This window comes from Ranitomeya imitator, chromosome 2 (genome assembly GCF_032444005.1).
Source record: "Ranitomeya imitator isolate aRanImi1 chromosome 2, aRanImi1.pri, whole genome shotgun sequence".
NCBI lineage: Eukaryota > Metazoa > Chordata > Amphibia > Anura > Dendrobatidae > Ranitomeya > Ranitomeya imitator.
This window is the reverse complement of record NC_091283.1, coordinates 101480182-101508177: the sequence shown is the minus strand read 5'-3', so window position 1 is coordinate 101508177 and position 27996 is coordinate 101480182. Positions and strand designations below refer to the sequence as shown.

General features: G+C 42.9%; 1 protein-coding gene across 1 annotated transcript in view; it reads left to right on the top strand.

The window, feature by feature from the left end:
• Positions 1-27996, top strand: part of IL1RAPL2 (interleukin 1 receptor accessory protein like 2) — a 1239912-nt gene that overhangs the window by 1149700 nt on the left and 62216 nt on the right. Inside the window, exon 8 of the mRNA XM_069747077.1 lies at positions 5794-5939. Within this exon, the coding sequence (XP_069603178.1) occupies positions 5794-5939 (146 nt within the window). The remainder of the gene's footprint in view (positions 1-5793; positions 5940-27996) is intronic.

Sequence of the window (27996 nt, the reverse complement as noted above, 5' to 3'; positions counted from 1 at the left end):
GTTTCCTTTGTCTTGCCTGTTTGGGTGAATATATAGACACACATGTATTCATTATTATGTCTTTCTCAGATAAGCATATTAAATGTCCGGGTGCTTGTCCGTATGCTAAACTGATAGCATACTGATCAATTCAAGACATTGGGGTAGTTCACATTATAGTTTGTATACGTGGACCGAGGCCTGAATGAAAACAATTGCAGTAGCACTATTTATACCCATATTCTGGATCAGAGTCGCCCATATTCTGGATCAGACTCGGACATATTCTCGATCAGATGCGCCCATATTCTGGATCAGATGCGCCCATATTCTGTATTAGACTCGCCCATATTCTGGATCAGACTCGCCCATATTCTGGATTAGACTCGCCCATATTCTGGATCAGATGCGCCCATATTCTGTATTAGACTCGCCCATATTCTGGATCAGACTCGCCCATATTCTGGATCAGACTCGCCCATATTCTGGATCAGACTCGCCCATATTCTGGATCAGACTCGCCCATATTCTGGATCAGACTCGCCTATATTCTGTATTAGACTCGCCCATATTCTGGATCAGACTCGCCCATATTCTGGATCAGACTCGCCCATATTCTGTATTAGACTCACCCATATTCTGGATCAGACTCGCCCATATTCTGGATCAGACTCGTCCATATTCTGGATCAGACTCGCCCATATTCTGGATCAGACTCGCCCATATTCTGGATCAGACTCGTCCATATTCTGGATCAGACTCGCCCATATTCTGTATTAGACTCGCCCATATTCTGTATTAGACTCGCCCATATTCTGGATCAGACTCGCCCATATTCTGGATCAGACTCGCCCATATTCTGGATCAGACTCGCCCATATTCTGGATCAGACTCGCCCATATTCTGGATCAGACTCGCCTATATTCTGTATTAGACTCGCCCATATTCTGGATCAGACTCGCCCATATTCTGGATCAGACTCGCCCATATTCTGTATTAGACTCACCCATATTCTGGATCAGACTCGCCCATATTCTGGATCAGACTCGCCCATATTCTGGATCAGACTCGTCCATATTCTGGATCAGACTCGCCCATATTCTGGATCAGACTCGCCCATATTCTGGATCAGACTCGTCCATATTCTGGATCAGACTCACCCATAGTCTGGATCAGACTCGCCCATATTCTGGATCAGACTCGCCCATATTCTGGATCAGACTCGCCCATATTCTGGATCAGACTCGCCCATATTCTGGATCAGACTCGCCCATATTCTGGATTAGACTCGCCCATATTCTGGATCAGACTCGCCCATATTCTGGATCAGACTCGCCCATATTCTGGATCAGACTCGCCCATATTCTGGATCAGACTCGCCCATATTCTGGATCAGACTCGCCCATATTCTGTATTAGACTCGCCCATATTCTAGATTAGACTCGCTCATATTCTGGATCAGACTCGCCCATATTCTGGATCAGACTCGCCCATATTCTGGATTAGACTCGCCCATATTCTGGATCAGACTCGCCCATATTCCGGATTAGACTCGGCCATATTCTGGATCAGATGCGCCCATATTCTGGATCATACTCGCCCATATTCTGGATCAGACTCGCCCATATTCTGGATCAGACTCGCCCATATTCTGGATCAGACTCGCCCATATTCTGTATTAGACTCGCCCATATTCGGGATCAGACTCGCTCATATTCTGCATCAGACTCGCTCATATTCTGGATTAGACTCGCCCATATTCTGGATTAGACTCGCCCATATTTGGATTAGACTCGCCCATAGTCTGGATCAGACTCGCCCATATTCTGGATCAGCCTCGCCCATATTCTGGATTAGACTCGCCCATATTTGGATTAGACTCGCCCATATTCTGGATCAGACTCGCCCATATTCTGGATCAGACTCGCCCATATTCTGGATCAGACTCGCCCATATTCTGGATCAGACTCGCCCATATTCTGTATTAGACTCGCCCATATTCGGGATTAGACTCGCTCATATTCTGGATCAGACTCGCCCATATTCTGGATCAGACTCGCCCATATTCTGGATCAGACTCGCCCATATTCTGGATCAGACTCGCCCATATTCTGGATCAGACTCGCCCATATTCTGGATCAGACTCGCCCATATTCTGGATCAGACTCGCCCATATTCTGGATCAGACTCGCCCATATTCTGGATCAGACTCGCCCATATTCTGTATCAGACTCGCCCATATTCTGTATTAGACTCGCCCATATTCGGGATTAGACTCGCTCATATTCTGGATCAGACTCGCCCATATTCTGGATCAGACTCGCCCATATTCTGGATCAGACTCGCCCATATTCTGGATCAGACTCGCCCATATTCTGGATCAGACTCACCCATATTCTGGATCAGACTCACCCATATTCTGGATCAGACTCGCCCATATTCTGGATTAGACTCGCCCATATTCTAGATTAGACTCGGCCATATTCTGGATCAGATGCGCCCATATTCTGGATCAGACTCGCCCATATTCTGGATCAGACTCGCCCATATTCTGGATCAGATGCGCCCATATTCTGGATCAGACTCGCCCATATTCTGGATCAGACTCGCCCATAGTCTGGATCAGACTCGCCCATATTCTGGATCAGACTCGCCCATATTCTGGATCAGACTCGCCCATATTCTGGATCAGACTCGCCCATATTCTGGATCAGACTCGCCCATATTCTGGATCAGACTCGCCCATATTCTGGATCAGACTCGCCCATATTCTGTATTAGACTCGCTCATATTCTGGATCAGACTCGCCCATATTCTGGATCAGACTCACCCATATTCTGGATCAGACTCGCCCATATTCTGGATCAGACTCGCCCATATTCTGGATCAGACTCGCCCATATTCTGGATCAGACTCGCCCATATTCTGGATCAGACTCGCCCATATTCTGGATTAGACTTGCCCATTAAAAATCAATGGGTGTGTAGAAAACTAAACACATGCGGGTTACTATCAATATGTCATACATTTTTCATTGATATATTACAATCAAAAAGATAGGAAATGTTTTTTGCCCTTTTACTACTTATTAAATTGATGTAAAAAATCAGTTGGTGATTGGCGAGGTGCTCCTTTGTTCTCTATGAGAGAGCCGTCATCAGACATGTCTGGTAGTTTGCTTATCACTGGGATAATGCCATCAGAGGTCCAAAACAAGACAATTTCTTCCTTGACAATCAGTTGTCCGGAGTTAGGTTGGTTTGGCAGATGTTAGTCTAATGTGTATGGCGGCTTTAGTGGAAGGACGACTTTATATCAAAATATTACATGGTTATCTTGTGATCTATCCATAAAGGCAATTAGTACACAACAATGCTGGCTTATACTTGGGCCCCAGTTCATCAAAGCAATTTTGCAAGAATTATATAATCTACTATATAATTGTCTAAGGGTCAATTCCGTCTTTCTGACGTCCTTCTGTCTATCTGTCACGGATATTCATTGGTCGCGGCCTCTGTCTGTCATGGAAATCCAAGTCACTGATTGGTCGTGGCAAAACGCCCATGACCATTGCCACGACCAATCAGCGACGGGCACAGTCCAACGGCAACATGGCCGCTCCTTCTTCCCCGCAGTCAGTGCCCGCTCCATACTCCCCTCCAGTCAGCCTTCACACAGGGTTAATAGCAGCGTTAACGGACCGCATTATGCCGCGGTGTAACGCACTCCATTACCGCAGCTATTAACCCTGTGTGACCAACTTTTTACTATTGATGCTGCATATGCAGCATCAATAGTAAAACGATCTAATGTTAAAAATAATAATAATAAAAAAAAAGGTTATTCTCACCCTCCGACGTGGCGCTGTCCTCGACAGTGCAAGCGGCAGGTTCTGGTGCTAAGGATGCTATGCGAGAAGGACCTTCCATGACATCACGGTCATGTGACAGCTATGTCATCACAGGTCCTGCGCTCATACCAACCCTGGCCCCGGATGCTGCCGCGTGCACCGCACACAGGTGCCAGGACTTCAAGGGGCCTACGGAAGGTGAGTATATGTTTATTTTTTATTTTAAGTCTTTTTTAACCACGCATATAGTGCCCACATTGCTATATACTACATGGGCAGTGTTATATACTATGTGGGCAATGTCATATACTGCGTGGGCTGCGTTATATACTACGTGGGCAGTGTTATATACTGTGTGGGCTGTGTTATATACTACATGGCTGCTATATACTACATGGCCAGTGTTATATACTATGTGGGCAATGTTATATACTGCGTGGGCTGTGTTATATACTGTTTGGGCTGTGTTATATACTGCGTGGCCTGTATTAACGCATCGGGAATTCAAGAATATGTCATGGCCTGTGCCATATACTATGTGGCTGCTATGTACATACATATTCTAGAATACCTGATGCGTTAGAATCGGGCCACCATCTAGTTATAACGTAAATTGCTATCAACAGTCGTGACATTTTTGCGTAACTCTGAGTTGCAGTAAGATGTTGTGACTTTTGACATTTTAATGTCAGTCTCTCCCAGTTTTGCCAAAGTGGGTGAAGCTTGGGTACAGAGGTGGTGTAAAATCACAGCTCATTTAATTATTGCCGAACTGTGGCATTCCCTATGCCCGGAATCTTATTCCCTGACTGAAGTAAGATTTCTTAAATGGAGCACGGAGACTCTCATCACTCGTCAGATGCCCCTGATTCTATGACGTGAAATGCAAATTACCCCATTGGCTATTATGAGTTCGAGTACTGTCTATGAATAACACTCGCGCGGAAAAAGATGGACATCTCAAGGAGCGCTAAGAGGAAGTAAGTGCAAGGTACAAGCTGTGCTGATATTTGAGCAGTGATGACAGCAATCCTGGATACACAGCGGCGAGCTCACATCCATCCTGTATTACTCATAGACACTTCCAGAAGAGAAAAACCTCATACTTTGACCAGATTGCAACATGTATTTAAAAAAGTTTGAAAAGGAATAAACATTGCAGTTAGAAACTTATTGCAATTTTCATGAATAAAGGTCACTACTAATATATGTAAAAATATTTTTTCCCATATTTAAAGGTGTCAATAACCTTTTAGTTCTGATAATTATACCATCACAACATGAGTGGTCATATATTGGTTCTGCCAACCTGGGATTCCAATTACCTAGGTAAATCCCTTTCTGACCTCGGACAGGATAGTAAGTCCAAGGTCAGATCCCCCGCTTTGATGCAGGGCTCCGGCAGTGAGCCCGCATCAAAGCCGGGACATGTCAGCTGTTTTGATCAGCTGACATGTGCCCACAATAGCAGCAGGTAAAATCGCGATTCACCCGCAGCTATTAACTAGTTAAATGCCGCTGTCAAACGCTGACAGCGGCATTTAACCGGCGCTTCCGGCCGGGCGGCCGGAAACGAGGGCATCGCTGACCCCCGTCACATCTCTACTTTCGCAAGGCACTGTAGTTTGGGATGAGTTGGACTGCAGAGTGAAGGCAAAGCAGCCAACAAGTGCTCAGCACCTAGGTGTGCTCCTTCAAGACTGTAGGAAAACCATTCCAAGTAGCAACAGGAAGAAGCTACTTGAGAGAATGCCAAAAATGTGTAAATGCATAATCAGAATTAAAAGGGGGAATCTACAATGTGCACACTTCAAAAAGAACAATGAAAACCATTGCTTGTACAGGTGTATCCAAACCTGTGATCTGCACTTAAAAATCCATGAGAAATGTGCCATTAATGTTTCTTTGCACTCTGATAACGTTTCCTTGCACTGTGATCAGTTTATGGTGATATATCTTTATAGGTTACTCAGAGAACACCTTGGGGAGAAAGAGGTAGAACTGGCTTTAACATTTGATGCTGTTCAAGAAGGAGACCTGGGTAACTACACCTGTCATGTGGAAAACCGAAATGGCCGCAAGCATGCAAGTGTCATCTTGAGAAAAAAAGGTAATAATGACTAATTCTTAACCGACTTTGTTTTTTCTTTTGTATATGTAAATATCTAATTTTAAAGATGATTATGTTCATGAAAAATACTGTGAAAACTTGTGTTTAGCTAATGATGGCTTACCTTGGAACAGAGTTAAGGTACCTTCACACTGAACAACATTACAACGATAACGATAGCGATCCGTGACGTTGCAGCGTCCTGGATAGCGATATCGTTGTGTTTGACACGCAGCAGCGATCAGGATCCTGCTGTGACATCGCTGGTCGGAGCTAGAAGGCCAGAACTTTATTTCGTCGCTGGATCACCCGCTGACATCGCTGAATCGGCGTGTGTGACGCCGATCCAGCGATGTGTTCACTTGTAACCAGGGTAAACATCGGGTTACTAAGCGCAGGGCCGCGCTTAGTAACCCGATATTTACCCTGGTTACCATTGTAAATGTAAAAAAAAAAAAAACACTACATACTTACATTCCGGTGTCTGTCACGTCGCTCGCCGTCAGCTTCCCGCACTGACTGTGAGCACCAGCCGTAAAGCACAGCGGTGATGTCACCGCTGTGCTCTGCTTTACGGCCGGCCCTCACAGTCAGTGCGGAAGCTGACGGCGAGGGACGTGACAGACACCGGAATGTAAGTATGTAGTGGGGTTTTTTTTACATTTACAATGGTAACCAGGGTAAACATCGGGTTACTAAGCGCGGCCCTGCGCTTAGTAACCCGATGTTTACCCTGGTTACCCGGGGACTTCGGCATCGTTGGTCACTGGAGAGCTGTCTGTGTGACAGCTCTCCAGCGACCACACAAGGACTTTCCAACGATAACGGCCAGGTCATATCGCTGGTCGTGATCATTGGAAAGTTGCTGAGTGTGACGGTACCCTTACACTTGGGTTCTATCTGCCATCCAAAGGAACTTCTTTATCTTTGGTGCATTCATAACATTTACATATCCATGCTGTCACCATTGTAGACCCTTGGCTCCAAGTCAGCTCCAAATAATGAGATCTATCATTGTATCTTAACCCAGGCACACAGGAGAATTTCCAAATAGCTTGACAATACAATTGAGGGATTTTTATATGATGTCACACTTGAAAATGTATAAGAATTGCACTTTTCATTTAAAATGATTTGTATCACCTATAATAATTTTAATAATTAAAACCAAATACTGATGCATATCGTTTATTCTAATTTGCTTTTATTTTCTGATAATTTCATTCTATTTTATATACATGGTTATGTATGCAGTCATGTCACCTTATCTTTTGTTATAGAGAAGTTGTCATGAGAAAATGACCAATTGTTTAAATTAGTTATTTTGTGTTAAATAGATTTATGTTTTGGCAATTTTTTTCCAATCTGTATAAAAATAGGAATATTGCAGCTTTCACAGTAGCTACTGGGCTTTTTAGACTCTATCTTCCTGTTTTTCTGGACATCCACATGGACATTAGCTGCAATGAATAGACCTCAAACTTTTTTTGTACTGAAGCATCTAATGAATAATTCGAATGGGAATTCAAATTTGCAATTAAGCAATAGTTAATGCTTGACAAGTAACGAGCATATCCGAGCACCCAGATATTCGAGTGATATCCAATCCAATTATCACCAAGCACGTTCACTCATCCCTATTATTTTTATAAAGATATTACTTTTGGTTGTAGTCCTGCTTGAGATGATCTTGTGATTACTACTGAAATATGAATCTGCAGAACAGGAAGAATTAGGCAGAAAACAGGCCCTGTTTCTCCAAAAATAAGACAGGATCTTATATTAATTTTTGCTCCGAAGAATGGGTAAGGGCTTATTTGCAGGGGATGACTTACTTTGCTCCATGAACAACAATCCACATTTATTCTTGAATAAACAAAAGTTTATTCAAATATAATCATGTCATCACACACACAATGCACATACACATGCATATATACACATTGCTCATATGTAACGAATGGAAATGGAGGCACAGATGTTGAAGTGTACATTCGTTTAATGAAATTTTCGTGGACCCACAGGGCCACTATTTGGGGGGGCTCTGAAGGGGCCATAACTATGCAAGCCCTAGACACCCATAGAAAGACCCCTCAAACAGGGCCAGGTTGGGATGTTCGAGGAACGCAAGGTGGTTCCTCCAGTTAGACTCCGATCACATGGAAGCGGACCCAGCGAGACAGGCGGGCTTGCAGGAACTTGAGGAGACGGAGAGCTTGGTAAATGGTAAACAGCTGAAGCTTGTAGAGGGCAGCAGCTGGTGGAACAGGTGCAGAGGGTACTGGCGTAGTCCAGAGAGATGTAGAGAGACTCAGCAGGCACACTGGGGAGACAAACCAGAGTTAGCAAGGTATTTGCGGAACACCAGCATGCAGGTACAAGGAACTTGTGAAAAGCAAATGGAAACACTTGTTGCTCAGGCACCTCCCTTAGGGCAGATGTGCCAGAAATAGCAAGAGTCACTCAGCCATTGGTTGAAGCACTTTTTTGAAAATAGCGTGCTGTCTCATTAAGAAACCAGGAGTGTGCGCGTGCGCTCTCAGAGCCATACCAGGAAGACTGCGGGGAGCACGCAGTGTCAAGGAAGAAGCAGCAGGAGATGGACACGTGGGACAAGGGACGGAGGCTACAGAGGATCGGCATGCCTGCTGGGAATCGTGCAGAGGTGCCGGGCCCGAAGTGAGAGGAGGGTAACAGGAAGCGGACCAGGAACGAGGAGTACAGCAGTGCCCGTGCAAGGGTGCCAACGCTACATCATACATGTGTACACAATGAACAAAACCTGTAAATATACACACTACACATATGGTACGTACCTGCTTGTCTCCTCTTCAGTTTCTCTAGCCTTCTGCAGTTAAAGGACCTTTGGTGACATTATGGTCACATGACTGTGATGTCCTCAAGCAGTCTTAACCTCATAATAGAAATGCTGTGGGGCCCCAAGAGAGTAGGTGCTCTGGGGAATTGCCCAGTTTGCCCTCCCCTTTCTCCTAATGCTGTACTGTTGTATTTGCATACCAGCCTGTTTCCTCTTCAGTTCCTCTAGGCTCCTGCTGTTAAAGAATCTTCCAAACACCGGTCCTGACTATATCTATGGCTGCTTTTACACTTGCCATGATTTTGCAGCCGTTTTTGAAGTCCCAATAGATTTCTATGGGTCCGCAAAGACGGGGCGCAATAATTTCATGTTATGCAAGTTTTTTGTGGTCCGATATTACGGCAGACCTTGAAAATTGCGGCGATACGGCCCTCAAAAAAGGCCCACAATAACGTGCCACAAAAAACCCAGTAAGTGTAAAAGCAGCCTGAGGCTTATTTTTGGAGTGGTGTTCATATTTCAAGCATACTGTAAAAATCCTGTAAAATCATGCTAGGGGGTTATTTTTGGGGTAGGAGTTAATTTTGCGAAAACTCAGTATTAAGTTTACCACAGTTTAATTTGCAACATTTCAGTTTTTATTTTATTTTAAATCAAGATAATAACAAGGAGAAAATTCCTTTAGCATGAAAACATGATTTAAACATAGGTAATTTTCTGATTTAAACAATTTCTTTGAGCTCTTAAATAGGGTAAAGCCCCCTTTGGGGCCTTTTTTTTACTTAAGTGCATGTATTTTAAGCTAAAATAATTTCTGCAATTGGGGTTCATTACAAATTTTTTGCTTTTACACACTTTGTTTCCCCTCATGTTCAATTTTAGTGTGGTCTGTGGCCAAAAATCAGTATATGAGCTCAGAAAAGGATAGATAATAAAAAAAATATTTAAATTTTCCTGTTAGACTGTGAGATGAAGCTCACTGATGGATTCTCAGTTAGTCGGACACTTTTCCTTTTTACCCTCACACATCGACCAGTTCTCGTGTCCATACAGTGGCTGATGATGGAGAAAGATGTGGCCAGACTTGTCCATCAGCCCAAAATTATACATTATAGTAATAATTGTCCTCAAATATAACCAACCCCTTTAACTTCATCCCATCCAATTACCGCATGGCGCAATTCATACTGATATCACGGGAATTAGATCTGATTGGAGTGAAATTGACTCACCATTCCAGGGTTATTATTATTGTTTATTTATATAGCACCATTAATTCCATGGTGCTGTACATGAGACGGGGTTACATCAAAATACAAATATCACTTACAGTAAACAAACTGTCAATGGCAGACTAGTACAGAGGGAAGAGGACCCTGCCCTTATGGCAGTGTTCCCCAACTCCGGTCCTCAAAAGCCACCAACAGGTCATGTTTTCAGTATTTCCTTAGCATTGCACAGGTGATTGAATGCTTGCCTGTCCAGTTGATGCACTTATTACCTTTGCAATACTAAGGAAATCCTGAAAACATGACCTGTTGGTGTTTCTTGAGGACCGGAGTAGGGGAACACTGCCTTATGGGCTTACATTCTACAGGATTATGGGAGGTGCAGTAGCTCCAATTAGGGTTGAGCGAAACGGGTCGGCCAGATTCAGAAGTCGCCGACTTTTGGCAAAGTCGGGTTTCATGAAACCCGACCCCTGTGTGGGGTCGGCCATGAGGTCGGCGATCTTCTGATCTGGAATCAGAATTCCGATACAGAGTTCCGATATGTTTAAGATATCGGGAATCGGTATCGGAATTCATATTTAAGTGTAAAATAAAGAATAAAAATAAAAAAATATTGATATACTCACCCTCGGATGCGCCCTGGTTCTCACCGGCAGCCTTCCTTCCTAAGAATGAGCGCCTGAAGGGCCTTCGATGATGTCGCGGCTTGTGATTGGTCGCGTGAGTGGTCACATGGGCGGTCACGCGACCAATCACAAGCTGCGAAGTCATCAAAGGTCCTTCAGGCGCTAATTCTTAAGAAGGAAGCGTCCGAGGGCGCGTCCGAGGGTGAGTATATTCCTAATAGGTATATACTCACCCTCGGACGCGCCCTGGTTCTAACCCGCAGCCTTCCTTCCTAAGAATCAGCGCCTGAAGGACCTTAGATGACATTGCGGCTTGTGATTGGTCGTGTGACGCCCATGTGACCGCTCACGTGACCAATCACAAGCCGTGACGTCATCGAAGGTCCTTCAGGTGCTCATTCTTAGGAAGGAAGGCTGCCAGTGAGAACCAGAGCGCGTCCGAGGGTAAGTATATCAATATTTTTTATTTTGATTCTTTATTTTACACTTAAATTTGGATCCCAGGGCCTGGCCGACCGCGACCCGACTTTTCTATAGGATCGGCCGATTTCACTTGACCCGACTTTTGAAAAAGTCAGGTTTCGTGAAACCCGACCCGATCCTATAAAAAGAAAACTCGCTCAACCCTAGCTCCAATGGTGTTGAGGTAGCCGCGTGGTCATTACAGGTTGTAAGCTTTTTTGAAGAGATGGGTTTTCAGTTTCTGTCTGAAGGATCTAAATGTGGTGGATAACGGACGTGTTTGAGCACAGAATTCCAGAGGATAGGGGATATTCGGGAGAAATCTTGGATGCGATTGGCTGAGGAGTGAATAAGCGTGGAGGAGAGAAGGAGGTCTTGGGAGGACCAGAGACTACGTGAGGGAAGATATTGAAAGATTAGTTTGGAAATATATGGAGGAGAAAGGTTATGGATGGCTTTGTAGGTCAGTGATAGTAGGTTAAACTGGATACGCTGGGAAATTGGGAGCCAGTGAAGGGATTTGCAAAGAGGGGAAGCAGGAGTGTAGTGAGGAGAGAGATTAACTAGTCAGGCAGCAGAGTTAAGGACGGACTGGAGGGGTGCAAGAGTGTTAGAAGGTAGGCCACAAAGGAAGATGCTGCAGTAGTCGAGGAGGGAGATGATTAGGGTATGCACAAGCATTTTGGTAGAGTGAGAGTTGAGGAAAGGACGTACTTTGGAAATAGTTTTGAGCTTGAGGCGACAGGAGGTGGTGAGAGCTTGGATGTGCGGTTTGAAGGACAGGGCAGAGTCAAGGGTTACTCCGAAGAAGCAGATTCACCGGGACAGGGGAAAGTGTGATATTTTTTGTGATAGATAGATCAGGTAGGGAAGGTATGTGAGATGGAATAAAGATAATTAGTTCGGATTTGTCCACATTGAGCTTCAGGAAGCGAGAGGAGAAAAAGGAGGATATGGCTGATACACACTCTGGGATTCTGGAGAGCAGAGAGGTGACATCTGGGCCAGAGAGATAGATCTGAGTATCATCAGCATACAGGTGGTAATGGAAGCCATAGGACTTTGAGTTGTCCTAGGCCAAGGGTATAAATTGAGAAGAGAAGGCTTCCTTGGACAGAGCCTTGAGGGACACCAACAGAGAGCGGGCAAGATGAGGAGGTAGAGTGGGAGTAGGAAATGCTAAATATGCAGTTGGTAAGGTAGGAGGAGATCCAGGATAGGGCAAGGTCTTTGACACCAAAAGAAGAGAGGCTCTGTAGTAGGACCCAGTGGTCAACTTTGTCCAAGGCAGCGGGCAGGTCTAGAAGGAGGAGTATAGAGAATTGTCAGTTAGCTTTGACTGTAAGTCATTAGTAAGTTTGGTCTGGGCAGTCTCAATAGAATGGTGGGGACAGAATCCAGGTTGTAGGTTGTCAAAGAGCGAGATAGATGCAAAGTGAGAGGAAAGTTCAGCATAGACATGCTACTCAAGGAGTTTGGAAGCAAATGGGGGCAAAGAAATGGGGTGATAGCTGGACATAGCACTCGGGTCAAGGGTAGGCTTTTTGAGGATAGGTGTGATTGTGGCATGTTTGAAAACAGAGGTACCAGAAGTTAGTGATAGGCTGAAGAGATGGGTTAGGGATAGGATAAGTGTAGTGGTGAGGTTGGGAGGAGGTTGGATGGGATGAGGTCAAGTACACAAGTGGTGAGGTGTGATTTGGAGAGGAGATGAGTTAGCTCTCCTTCAGTGATTTTGGAGAGGGAAGTTATGGGGTTAGGACATTGGTCTGGCATATAAAGGGTTTGTGGTGGTTGGACAACAAAGACTTTCCTTGTTTGGTCTATCTTATTTTTGAAGTGAGTGGCAAAGTCCTCGGCAGAGATTAAGGAAGTCGGAGGGGGCAGTTAAAGTTTTGAACAACTGTTTGGGGTTGTATATAAGGAAGATACAAGGGATGTAAAGTAGGCCTGTTTTGTGGAGGTGAGAGCTGATTGGAATGTGAGTGTTGCTTGTTTGAATGAAGGGAAGTCATCTTGTGAGTGCATTTTCTTCCAATGCTGCTCTGCAATTCTGGATACTTTCCCAAGCTTTTTAGGGATGTTATTGTGCCAGGGTTCTCTATTGATACATCGCACTCTGCAATGCATGACAGGGGCTACTGAGTCGATGGCTGATGCAAGAGTGGCATTGTAGAAACTAGTGGCAGTTTTTGTGTTGTGGAGTGAAGCTATGGAGGACAGTAATAGAATAGTCAGAGAGTGTGTGAGTGTCTAGATGTGTGAGGTTTCTGTGGGGGTGCGCAAGTTGGTGGACATGGGTGACAGGTGGGGAGGACAGTGATGAGAACATGAGTAGATGGTGGTCGGATTGGTTGTGAAGTTAGATAAGGAGCAGAGACGGGTGAAGACTAGGTCTAATGTATATCTGTCTGTGTGGGTGGCTGAGGAGGACCACTGAGTATGTCCAAAAGATGAAGTAAAAGACAGGGGTTTGGAGACTGCCGACTGGTGGGTGTCAATGAGGATGTTGAAGTCACCCATGATGATGGTGAGCAGAGAAAAAGTGAAGAAACCAGGTGGAAAACAGGTCAATAAAGGCAGTGGTTGGGCATGGAGATCGATATATGACAGCCACTTGGAGGTTGCAGGGTGAGTAGATGTGAACAAAGTGGACTTCAAAAGAGGGGAGGATAAGGGAGGCTAGAGGTGGGATTGGGTTAAAGGTACAGTTAGAAGACAGGAGAAGGTCCACTACTCCTCGCTCTGGCAAGAGACCTGGTGGAGTGTGGGTGAAGTGGAGGCCACCGTAACATAGCGCAGCAAAGTAGGCTGTGTCGGAGGATATCAGCCATGTTTCGGTGCGGCCCAGAAAGAAAAAATTACAAGAGGTAAAGAGGTTGTGAATCACATGGAGTTTATTGCAGATGGAGCGGGCATTCCAGAGTGCTCCAGAGAGAGGGAGGTTGGCATCAAGGGCACGGATTTGAAGTGGGCGAGACTTTGGGTGTTTATATTGGGTTGGGAGCGATTGGAGGAGGTAGTAATGGGAGGTATGAGCTCTGGGGGTCCAGGATTGGGAGATATGTTGCTAGCAGTGAGAAAAAGCAGAGAGAGGGAGAGCAGGTGGGAGAAGGAGGGTGGCCTTCTTGTTTTATGTTTTAGTAGGAGAGATGTGATGTTGAGGAGGAGGTCAGGTGGGGAGGCAAGAGGGAATGAGAAATTATTATTTGGTTTGATGGTGCTGGGGTATGTGGCTAGCAAAGGAGAGTGAGGAGTAATGGAGTCAAAACTGTTATAGCATATCTCAGCATGATGAGAGTAAGTGTGGAGTAAGGAGAAATAAATTGAGTACATTTAATAACAATGGTTAGTTGTACCTTCTGTTCACCTCTGGCTCCTTTCTGGCATATTTCTGGTGCATCCTTTTAGAGACATCCTTATGGAAACCGACCTGCAACTCTGCATTTATAACAAGCTATGTGTACATGAAATAGGTCAGGTGTGATCAGGAGGAAGGGCAGCAGGTAGACTGATCACAGACACAGGGGGGAGAATTAGAAGCCAGAAGGGAAAATGCAAACAGGAAATAGTCAGATCCAAATGGACAGATAAAGCCAAATGTGTTAGCATCAAGGAATTAAGGTGAGAAACATGCAAGGGAAAAAACAAACAAACAAACCAGTAATGACAGTCAGATACAGGGTGAGTGGGGTCAGGAAAGAGGGTTTTGATCCATCGACAAAAGTTTTATACTTGTCTTAGTCAACTGATTATTGACTTCTTGATCACTTCCATATAAAAGGAAGAAAAGGCTAAAATATTGGAAAAATAGTTTGGAAAGTTTTACCTTGTATTGTATTTTTTCCCACACTTTATCTTTTCCTTAGTTTTATTGATATAAAAAAGTACTATTACCCTATAGACCCACTTTATAAAAAAGGCACAATTTAAACTAAGAACTTTTATGGCTCATTAATTCCTATAGAATATATTACCAGTAAATACGTCATTATGGAAAGCTTGAGAAGATATGAGACTAAAAATCGGTTTAGTATGTGATGAGACATGGCAATGCACATGGCTTAAGAGATTTACATATAATAAACCCTTGTAATAACATTAGCCAAAAATCTGTAATTCACTGAACAGGTAATTGGAAATCTGTTAATTAAGCCAGACAATATTTGGCTACGGCTTTATACTAGATCAACTTAACTCTTAGCTTCTATTAAATTACCAGATTAGCAGATTGAACTACTGACAGAGGTTTTTATAAATGATTCAGGTTCTATTATATCTAGTGAAAATGCAGACTCGGGTAGTTTTATAAGAAAACTCAAAGCAACTCTTCAGATATAAAATGTTTTACGAGGAATTTTTGGGATTTTTTATTGAGTAAAGAGATTTTAATTGAGCTAAAATTTTCATTGCTACGGGTCCATCTAAATCAGTCTGCAGCATTCTTCCTATCTCCTGCAATTGCAAACAGGGGCTCAGAGGGTTTTTTCATGGAATCACACTAGAGAGCTTTACGGACGTATGAGAGGCGCAAAAACTACGCATTGCACATAGACCAATAATTCTCTATGGGGCAGTATATTTCGCAGTTGTATTTTACGAGCGTAGAAAATTGCAGCATGCTGCATTTGTCAGTGTATTGCACAAAAAATCCACCAATGAAAGTCTATGGGGGCAAGAAAAACATGGATTACACACGGACCAACAGTGTGACTTGCAAGAAATACACAGCGGTGTTCTAGAGAAAAGCCGGCAATTCAGTGCGGTGTACAGTAAAATCACACTGACAGGTTAGAATAGGATAGCTAAGATAAATGTCTACACATAGTGTGTATATATATATATATATATATATATATATATATATATATGTCATTGAGACACACATATATATATATATTTAATACAGAGCTAGATAGCATAAAAGCCGGTAATGCAATTCTACTAACATTATTAGTGAGGAATATGTAATAAAATAAGGGATATGAAAAGGTTTACTGTATGTAACCATGTCTCATATCCTGTCGGGTTTGAGAAGGAGATAACAAAAGCCGAAAATTGAATAACCGGCTTTTAAGCTATCTAGCGCTGTATGAAATATAAATATATACTTATGTGTCTCACTGACATATATACATAAATATATAGACTGTATATATATTTTAAAAGGAAAAAACCGAGGGGCGCCAAGTATTATAGGATAAATATTGCAGCTGCGAATATAACAATCACCACCAGTGATTGTATAAAAAGTCCGTAATGAAATAGATATAAATGTATATCAATATTCGCGCTAATATCATCCAGATGAAGAAAACCAAAATTAGCAGTGATGTATAGTATGCAAAATGAGCGATCCCGCAGTATTAAAATGAATGCGCTGTTAATCTGGGATAATTCATACTACTTTGTAGAGGATGAAGATGGCACACCTAAGAATGAAGCAATACCAGCAAGCAAAAAAGAAAAGGGCACACAGCAACAAGTGAAAGCAAAAAGTACAGCCAAGAAGCAACGAAGAGTGGTGGTGGTGGGAGATTCACTACTGAGAGGCACAGAAGCAGCCATCTGCAGACCGGACATAACTGCAAGAGAAGTATGCTGCCTTCCAGGTGCGATGATCAAGGATGTGACCGATAGGATACCAAAGCTCTTCAGCTCCAAGGACGTCCACCCATTTCTTCTGATACATGTTGGCACCAATGACACGGCAAGGAAGGACCTACCGACAATCTGCAAGGACTTTGAAGAGTTGGGGAAGAAAGTAAAGGAACTGGATGCACAGGTAGTTTTTTCTTCTATCCTTCCAGTAGACGGGCATGGCACCAGGAGATGGAACAGGATCCTTGATGCAAACAACTGGCTAAGACGATGGTGCAGACAACAAGGATTCGGATTCCTGGACCACGGTGTGAATTACTGGTATGATGGACTCCTCGCCAGAGACGGACTACACCTCAACAAACCTGGGAAACACACATTCGCCAGAAGACTCGCTACACTCATCAGGAGGGCGTTAAACTAGAAGAAGAGGGGACGGGAAGAAAAACATTAGACTCGAACAAAGACGACCCAGGAAAACATACTCTGAAGGGAGGTAAGAACATTTCTAAAACAATCCACAGTGAGGAGATTGGAACAAAACAAAATCCTCTAAACTGCATGCTCGCAAACGCCAGAAGCCTGACAAACAAGATGGAAGAACTAGAAGCAGAAATATCTACAGGTAACTTTGACATAGTGGGAATAACCGAGACATGGTTAGATGAAAGCTATGACTGGGCAGTCAACTTACAGGGTTACAGTCTGTTTAGAAAGGATCGTAAAAATCGGAGAGGAGGAGGGGTTTGTCTCTATGTAAAGTCTTGTCTAAAGTCCACTTTAAGGGAGGATATTAGCGAAGGGAATGAGGATGTCGAGTCCATATGGGTTGAAATTCATGGAGGGAAAAATGGTAACAAAATTCTCATTGGGGTCTGTTACAAACCCCCAAATATAACAGAAAGCATGGAAAGTCTACTTCTAAAGCAGATAGATGAAGCTGCAACCCATAATGAGGTCCTGGTTATGGGGGACTTTAACTACCCGGATATTAACTGGGAAACAGAAACCTGTGAAACCCATAAAGGCAACAGGTTTCTGCTAATAACCAAGAAAAATTATCTTTCACAATTGGTGCAGAATCCAACCAGAGGAGCAGCACTTTTAGACCTAATACTATCTAATAGACCTGACAGAATAACAAATCTGCAGGTGGTCGGGCATTTAGGAAATAGCGACCACAATATTGTGCAGTTTCACCTGTCTTTCACTAGGGGGACTTGTCAGGGAGTCACAAAAACATTGAACTTTAGGAAGGCAAAGTTTGAACAGCTTAGAGATGCCCTTAATCTGGTAGACTGGGACAATATCCTCAGAAATAAGAATACAGATAATAAATGGGAAATGTTTAAGAACATCCTAAATAGGCAGTGTAAGCGGTTTATACCTTGTGGGAATAAAAGGACTAGAAATAGGAAAAACCCAATGTGGCTAAACAAAGAAGTAAGACAGGCAATTAACAGTAAAAAGAAAGCATTTGCACTACTAAAGCAGGATGGCACCATTGAAGCTCTAAAAAACTATAGGGAGAAAAATACTTTATCTAAAAAACTAATTAAAGCTGCCAAAAAGGAAACAGAGAAGCACATTGCTAAGGAGAGTAAAACTAATCCCAAACTGTTCTTCAACTATATCAATAGTAAAAGAATAAAAACTGAAAATGTAGGCCCCTTAAAAAATAGTGAGGAAAGAATGGTTGTAGATGACGAGGAAAAAGCTAACATATTAAACACCTTCTTCTCCACGGTATTCACGGTGGAAAATGAAATGCTAGGTGAAATCCCAAGAAACAATGAAAACCCTATATTAAGGGTCACCAATCTAACCCAAGAAGAGGTGCGAAACCGGCTAAATAAGATTAAAATAGATAAATCTCCGGGTCCGGATGGCATACACCCACGAGTACTAAGAGAACTAAGTAATGTAATAGATAAACCATTATTTCTTATTTTTAGTGACTCTATAGCGACAGGGTCTGTTCCGCAGGACTGGCGCATAGCAAATGTGGTGCCAATATTCAAAAAGGGCTCTAAAAGTGAACCTGGAAATTATAGGCCAGTAAGTCTAACCTCTATTGTTGGTAAAATATTTGAAGGGTTTCTGAGGGATGTTATTCTGGATTATCTCAATGAGAATAACTGTTTAACTCCATATCAGCATGGGTTTATGAGAAATCGCTCCTGTCAAACCAATCTAATCAGTTTTTATGAAGAGGTAAGCTATAGGCTGGACCACGGTGAGTCATTGGACGTGGTATATCTCGATTTTTCCAAAGCGTTTGATACCGTGCCGCACAAGAGGTTGGTACACAAAATGAGAATGCTTGGTCTGGGGGAACATGTGTGTAAATGGGTTAGTAACTGGCTTAGTGATAGAAAGCAGAGGGTGGTTATAAATGGTATAGTCTCTAACTGGGTCGCTGTGACCAGTGGGGTACCGCAGGGGTCAGTATTGGGACCTGTTCTCTTCAACATATTCATTAATGATCTGGTAAAAGGTTTACACAGTAAAATATCGATATTTGCAGATGATACAAAACTATGTAAAGCAGTTAATACAAGAGAAGATAGTATTCTGCTACAGATGGATCTGGATAAGTTGGAAACTTGGGCTGAAAGGTGGCAGATGAGGTTTAACAATGATAAATGTAAGGTTATACACATGGGAAGAGGGAATCAATATCACCATTACACACTGAACGGGAAACCACTGGGTAAATCTGACAGGGAGAAGGACTTGGGGATCCTAGTTAATGATAAACTTACCTGGAGCAGCCAGTGCCAGGCAGCAGCTGCCAAGGCAAACAGGATCATGGGGTGCATTAAAAGAGGTCTGGATACACATGATGAGAGCATTATACTGCCTCTGTACAAATCCCTAGTTAGACCGCACATGGAGTACTGTGTCCAGTTTTGGGCACCGGTGCTCAGGAAGGATATAATGGAACTAGAGAGAGTACAAAGGAGGGCAACAAAATTAATAAAGGGGATGGGAGAACTACAATACCCAGATAGATTAGCGAAATTAGGATTATTTAGTCTAGAAAAAAGACGACTGAGGGGCGATCTAATAACCATGTATAAGTATATAAGGGGACAATACAAATATCTCGCTGAGGATCTGTTTATACCAAGGAAGGTGACGGGCACAAGGGGGCATTCTTTGCGTCTGGAGGAGAGAAGTTTTTTCCACCAACATAGAAGAGGATTCTTTACTGTTAGGGCAGTGAGAATCTGGAATTGCTTGCCTGAGGAGGTGGTGATGGCGAACTCAGTCGAGGGGTTCAAGAGAGGCCTGGATGTCTTCCTGGAGCAGAACAATATTGTATCATACAATTATTAGGTTCTGTAGAAGGACGTAGATCTGGGTATTTATTATGATGGAATATAGGCTGAACTGGATGGACAAATGTCTTTTTTCGGCCTTACTAACTATGTTACTATGTTACTATGTTACTACTGAAACCTAAGTGGCAATGGATATGAAAAAGCCAGCAAAAGTGAAGGGAAGAGCAACGGAAACAAAAAAACCCACAAATGATGTTTTGGTTCTTACCCCAAAATGCTGCTTGATGAGAAGTAGTAGTCCAAAGTATCCGCTGGTGCTCTTTCTCCAAAGAGTGCAGTCCTGAAAGTTCAGCTCGCAGGGAACAGCTGCCCCGGCCAGTGGCGGCGTTCAACCATGCAGAGCTATACAGCTGAAGCGGTGTACTCACGTGCAGGCAGACCGGCGTCCTAGTTGGTGCGCAAAGTGAGAGCGGCGCTGGGACAGGACCTGCGTGCCGAGGTGAGGAACGTGGCCGCTCACGTGACTAGAGGTATAGTGTAGTACGGATGGCGGTAGGGACCAAATTACAACCAACGCGTTTCAGAGACGTCTGTCTCCTTCATCAGGGAAGCTAATATTTTATCCATATATATATATATATACGTATTGATTTCCATACAACAGGGTTCCTTGTTGCACTAAATTACCGAATGGTCTGCCATTCATTTACTTAGTAGTGGTCTCTTTTTCACGTATAATTTAATTTTCACTTGGGCACAAACACACAATTTCTGTTTTTATTATTTTTAATGTTCGCCCATTTGATTTATTATTATTGTCCGCTACTTTCTTCCTTGCAATGCCTGGGGTGGAACATCGGCCCTGGTGCACGGCCAAGTAAGGAGAAAAAGGTTTTTTTAGTTTTTATTGAAAGCGGCCTGGGGCAGAATGGAGACACAGGGGGCAGGATGGATACGATGGAGGCAGATGGGGCAGGATGGATACTCATGAGGGCAGGATGGGAGAACATATGGCTGGAGCCAGGAATGAGACACATGGGGGGCCAAGATGGGCGATATTATTATCATAGGTGCTAATTAAAGGATATTATTACTGCAGTGATGTATTTATTTTATTTTTTGAGGACACTGTTTTAAATGGGGGGGCGGTCCTGTTACTGTGCAGAGCGACACTATGTTACCTTTTTTCCTCATCTGGTGTAATGTAGAAGTTGGGAAAAAATTAAGTAATGTGTTCTTTAAGTGGTGCTCTAGAAAACTGTGTTATTTCCTACGGAGTCGAGCCCTGGCTGGAAGAAATGATGGCGATCTGTGCTAGATGAAGATGAAGGACTTCACCTAGAGACGCCACTGCTGAGTCAGTATGTTAGGGTGGTTTCACATTTGCGGGGTTTTTTTTGCGTTTTTGCGGTAAAAAACGCAAAAGAAGCATGCATTTTTTCCCCTATATTTAACAATTAAAACGCATGCGTTTTTTGTATGCGTTTTGACACGTTTTTGCAACGCATGCGTTTTTTTGCGGCAAAAAAAATGCATTGCTGTCTATGTAAACGCATGCATTTTTAACCACATGTGTTTGCATGCGTTAAAAACGCATGCGTTTGAAAAAAAACCACACTGATAAACCACCCCACACCATAAAATTGATAAAGGGATCCTACCCCTAACCCTAACCCTACCCCTAACCCTAACCCTACCCCTAACCCTAACCCTACCTTTAACCTTAACCCTAACCCTACTCCTAACCCTAATCCCTTTAAGGGTAGGGTTAGGGGTAGGGTTAGGGTAAGGGGTAGGGGTAGGCTTTAGAGTTAGGATCCCTTTAGGGTTAGGGTTAGGGTTAGGATCCCATTAGGGTTAGGGTTAGGGTCCCTACCCCTAACCCTACCCCTAACCCTAACCCTAGCTCTTTCTGTTTATAGTTGGTTTTTTACTTTATTTTGATGATTGACAGCTGTCACACATTTATCTGCATGCGTTTAAAAAACGCACACATGAAAAAACGCATGTAAGCGCGTCAAAACGCCGCATTTTTTCACCACATGCAAAAACGCAGCGTTTGCACGCGTTTACATGCGTTTTTTCACCATGCGTTTTTTTTTTAAACGCATGTGTTTTGAAACGTAAGTGTGAAACCAGCCTTACCTGTACACTGACACTATACACTGTGTACTACATACAGAGGTGTACAATGTCACCAATGATCACTGTATTACCTGTAACAGTACACTGCATACTAAGTACAGATCTTCTGTGTATAATGGCACTTATGGTGATATTAGTATTGTGGAGTGTTTTTATTAATGATCAGTATTGTAGTAATTTAGTCACTATGTGGTGGTAATATGTTGTCCGGTCATGGTGTGGCATATTTGTTCCTTGTCTGTGCTGTTATTTGGTCACCATGTGGTGGTAATATGTGGTCTGGACATGGTGCAGTGATATTTGTCCCTTGTATGTGATATTATCCGATCACCATGTGGTGGCAATACATGGTCTGGTCATGGTGTGATGGTATTTGTCCATTGTATGTGATATTATTGGTCATTTAAAAAAATGAAAATAAATAAAAATATACCTATATTATATTGCATATTTTAACAAATGTTTAATAGGTTACAGTGGAGTAGAGCTCAGCCAAACGAGTCTACCTTGTGGTGGTGGCTTTAAAAACCTTTTGGCCAAAACAAAAGCTGCTGGCTATATGTTTGATCTGGTGATGGGAACTGTAAATGTGTGATTGGTGAGGACGTGGTGCAGATGTGGAGTTTTTCTATGAGTGGGACTGTGGAAGGTTCGAGGGGTGAAGGTGGAGCTAGGGTGGAACCTGGGCAGAGTCTCAAGGAGGCCCTGAAAATTTTGCCAGTATGGGACCCTTTAATTCCTAGTGGCAGCCCTGGGTGAGGACCTAAATCAGGAATCATTTTCAGTATCATTTATCAATTTTTAAAGGCTTTCCCTTCCCTCTACTATACTTTAAGTTCCGGAGAGACTTCAGACCATAATAAGGGTATGTGCACGAGCTGCGGATCCGCAGCAGATGTGATGCTGCGGATCTGCAGCAGTTTTCCATGTTTTACCATGTAAACCAAAGGAAAACAAAATCTGCAGGGCACATGCAGCGTAAAAAAACCTGCGGAAACGCAGTGGTTTATATTCCGCTGCATGTCAATTCTTTGTGCTAAGGAAAAACCGGGGTAAACCAGCAGTAATTCCGCAGTAAATCCGCAGTGCGGTTTACCTGCAGATTTACAAAAATCAGTGCGGAAAAATCTGCACACCATTCCGCAGCGTGTGCACATACCCTAAATGTTATTTCACAGCAATTAGGGTAGCTTCAATTTGGACCGCATCAATTCTGCCAACCAATTTTAGCAAATTAATCTCTATACTGTATAGCACCATGGCATTCATGGTTATGAATAAAGATACAATTAGTGTCTGAAAGGCTTATGTACCCTTATGCATGTCAGAAACAATAACATTCATAGCAAGATCTGCTATTTTGCTATAAACAAAACCTCTTGCATCCTAAAGAAGTAATTGTACATGTGCCTAGGCAACTGAGTCTGGACTGCATTTGACATGTACTAGTTGGTTTGTTACATTTAATTATTTACTGTGGGTGCTTTAATTACTCTCTTGCACAAACCCTTTAAAGGGAATCTGACATCTGCATGATGTAGGGGCAGAGACCCTGATTCCAGTGATGTATCACTTACTGGGCTGATTAGTGCAGATTTGATAGAATCCCTGTTTTCTCTGCTGTAAATATAGCAGTGATCAGAATGCTGAGCTGTGTATTACCCCACCCACAACACTGATTGGCAGCTTCTTGCATTCACTATTCATTGTCAGCAATCTGCCAATCAGTGGTTGGGGCAGCGTTATACAGATTAGCTGGACTGTCTGGCACGTGACACTTAGTCCTGCAGTGATAATCTCCTGCTGTTAAAACACTGATTGTACTGAAACTAAAGCAAGCTGCCGAGCAAGGGACATATCCTTGTAATCAGGCTCTCTGCCCCTACATCATGCTGCTCCTAGATTAAATAGCAAAACCGTGCTGACAGATACCCTTTAACTTTGCAACCAGTCTTAACCACTATATTATGTGTTTATAAAACTTTTCTGACATGGCTACAATCGCTCTGATTGGCTGTTGAAAGTGACATTTCACTTTCAATCAGATCAATCGTAATATTTCACCAATGAAAATTGGTGAAATATTACAATCCAGCCATGGCCGATGCTGCAATATCATTGACCATGGCTGGAGACCGCGATCTGCCCCCGCCACCAATCCACCGCCCCTGTCCTCTGTCCTGTCCTCTGCTCCCCTCCGTCCTCCTGTCCGCTACCCCACAGTCCTATCTCACCCCCCCCCCGCTGTCCGATCCCACCCCCGCATACTTACCGACCTCCGGTGTCCGTCAGTCTTCTCCATGGGCGCTGCCATCTTCCAAAATGGTGGGCGCATGCGCAGTGCGCCCGCCGAATCTGCCAGCGGGCAGATTCATTCCAGGTACATTTTGATCGCTGGGATAGGTTCTATCACAGCGATCAAAATAAAAAAAAAATAGATAAACCCCCCTTTATGACCCCCATAGGTAGGTACAATAATAAAATAAAGAAAATATATTTACTTTAATTTTTCCACTAGGGTTAGTGTTAGAACTTGGGTTAGAACTAGGGTTAGGATTAGAACTAGGGTTAGAGTTAGAACTAGGGTTAAGGTTAGAATTAGGGTTAGAATTGGGCTATATTCACACGCTGCGGATTTGGCTGCGGATCCGCAGTAGATTGGCTGCTGCGAATTCGTAGCAGTTTTCCATCATGTTTACAGTGCCATGTAAATGTATGGAACACCGATCCGCTGTGCCCATGGTGCGGAAAATACCACACGGCAATGCTGCGTTGTATTTTCCGCAGCATGTCAATTCTTTGTGCAGATTCCGCAGCATTTTACACCTGTTCCTCAATAGGAATCTGCAGGTGAAATCCGCATAAAAAACACTGGAAATCCGCGGTAAATCCGCAGGTAAAACGCAGTGCGTTATACCTGCGGATTTTTCAAAACTGTGTGGAAAAATCCTCACACAAATCCGCAACATGGGCACATAGCCTTAGGGTTAGGGTTGGAATTATGGTTGGAAATAGGGTTAAGATTCAGGTTAGCGGTGTGTTGAGGTTAGGGTTAGGATTGTGGTTAGGGTTATGGTTGGTATTAGGGTTAGGGGTGTGTTGAGGTTAGGGTTAGGATTGTGGTTAGGGTTATGGTTGGTATTAGGGTTAGGGGTGTGTTGAGGTTAGGGTTAGGATTGTGGTTAGGGTTATGGTTGGTATTAGGGTTAGGGGTGTGTTGAGGTTAGGGTTAGGATTGTGGTTAGGGTTATGGTTGGTATTATGGTTAGGGGTGTGTTGAGGTTAGGGTTAGGATTGTGGTTAGGGTTATGGTTGGTATTAGGGTTAGGGGTGTGTTGAGGTTAGGGTTAGGATTGTGGTTAGGGTTATGGTTGGTATTAGGGTTAGGGGTGTGTTGAGGTTAGGGTTAGGATTGTGGTTAGGGTTATGGTTGGTATTAGGGTTAGGGGTGTGTTGAGGTTAGGGTTAGGATTGTGGTTAGGGTTATGGTTGGTATTAGGGTTAGGGGAGTGTTGAGGTTAGGGTTAGGATTGTGGTTAAGGTTATGGTTGGTATTAGGGTTAGGGGTGTGTTGAGGTTAGGGTTAGGATTGTGGTTAGGGTTATGGTTGGTATTAGGGTTAGGGGTGTGTTGGGGTTTGGGTTAGGGTTGGGATTAGGGGTGTGTTGGGGTTAAAGGACACATACCAAAATGTTGCTCACTGCATCCCAATATACCTAAAAGATGATTGTACTCCCAACAGTATCTCTAGACAAAGTATTCTCAGTAATTCCAATCGTTCATAGCCAATTATCATGGAGGGTCACATAATTGGAGACCAGCTTCACGTCTAGCCCATGTAGTGCTGTTCTATATATCATTCGAGAATGAATGGATCACAAAACACTATTAGGTGTTGAGTTGAGTAATGCTATCTAAGTAGGGGTACAGGACCCCAGAAAGTGAAATGGGGCAAGTTGGCAGGAAAATCATAGGAATCTATATATGCCTGGATAGTTGTTTTAAAATGCATCAGCAGAAAAAAATGTGAATAATAAAATTTATTTTTATTTAAATGATAGACAACAAATGTTGAAAATATTTTACTGCATCTAAAATGAAAAAAAAAATCCTGAATATCTCCTATATTTCTGTGACTGTAGCTCCTATTATAAAGACTACAAACAAACCTTCCTGGTCTGATCATGCAGTCCGAAGGTAGATGTAGATGTATATTGTCCCATCCGAGAGAATCGGGTCGATTATGCAAGTTAGACTCTGATCATACTCTGATTACAGTTTGATCACAGTGGGATCTGATTTTCTCGGATAAGGAGAAAATGGAGAAAAAAAAATATCTCCATCTTCTCCGTTCTGTTAATCAGTGAAAATAAGAAAGATGTCATCCGAGTGTGATCCGATGGTTTCCAATGACTCATTTATTTGAATATTGCATCAAACTCAGGCATGCTGCGATTTTTTACTCTGACAGACTGAGGAAAAAAAAATCAATGTACACGGCCGCATAAAATAACATGAGGACCAGTGCTATCCGATAAGACGACAGATAGCACTTGTCCGATTTTTACGATCGTGTCCATGAGCCCTTACTTTTCCTAATTTACTTAATGTACCTAAGCAAACGATAGGGGGCAAATGTAAGGGGAACAGATTCCAGAATCAGACAACAAACGTTATTTTTTGTAGCCTGTTACTTTGGAAAACTGTAACTTTGCACAAGAGACGGAGACTCGGAACATGGAGAATTTTTAAGCATTACTATTTGCAAAATTATAACTTTTTTTATATTAAGAATGAAGGCTCCCCGCTTATGTAATCACTAATATATGCTGTACATTGTCTATTTCCTCCAGGGTTGTACAGTACATAGGATTTCACAGAGGGAGACCTTGACATTTAATGTTTTCGCTAACAACCAGCACATTCTGCACAAAAACAATGGAGTAGCAAATCAAGACGTCTGGATGCAGGGCACGTCATTTCCAAATCACTTGTCAGATTAGATGTAATAACACCCTTGTTCTTCATTCAAAACATAATTAGCACAGAGGCCGAAAAAAGAAAGTACATTTGCATGTACACCTGGCATAGAGCGACGCGCTCGCAACTCAACAAGTACGTCTCCAAGATACTGGCATTCTCCTACAGTCAGCCTGATGAGAGAGATGCAAATGACTTGTTACAGCTCCGCGTGTTTGTAAGACATGTGTTTATATGAGCGCTGATTAGTACTTATCTTACAGTTAGCGCAATATGGGTGGCATATTGTCACTAGCATAATCATTGCATAATATGTTAGAATACGACATTAACTCCTCGGTGGCTAGCACCTGTGAACAAAACCGCTAAACTTTTTTTCAATTAATGTGTTGGTAAATGTTTATTTTTCCATCTAACAGAAGTTTTTGACCAAAATGGAATTGCTCTATCTTGGTCAGTCGAATAGACCTTGAGGTCACCTACATGGTCAGTATTTGGTGAGTATGTTACCTCATAGTATTTGTAAGCCAAAACCAGGAGAGGGTGATAAATATAGAAGTGGTGCATATGTTTCTATTATATTTTTCCTCTGATGGTTCCACTCCTGGTTTTGGCTTAAAAATACTGATGTGAAATACTGACCCAATACTGAACGTGTGAACATGGCCTAAATGTTGCAGTAGTGCAAATGCGTCACACTGCTCCATTCAAAATCCTATCAATGTGACAGAGTAATCCAGTGTAAATCAATAGAGGAATTCATTAATTATAGCATTTACTTCCCATTCAATTTGGAAAATAAATTTATGACTACGATATGTGGCAGAATATACAAGAATTAGGTTTAAGCGCAGAGCTTCTCACACCTGCTGTACGAAATATACAGTTACATTATTCGAAACTTTG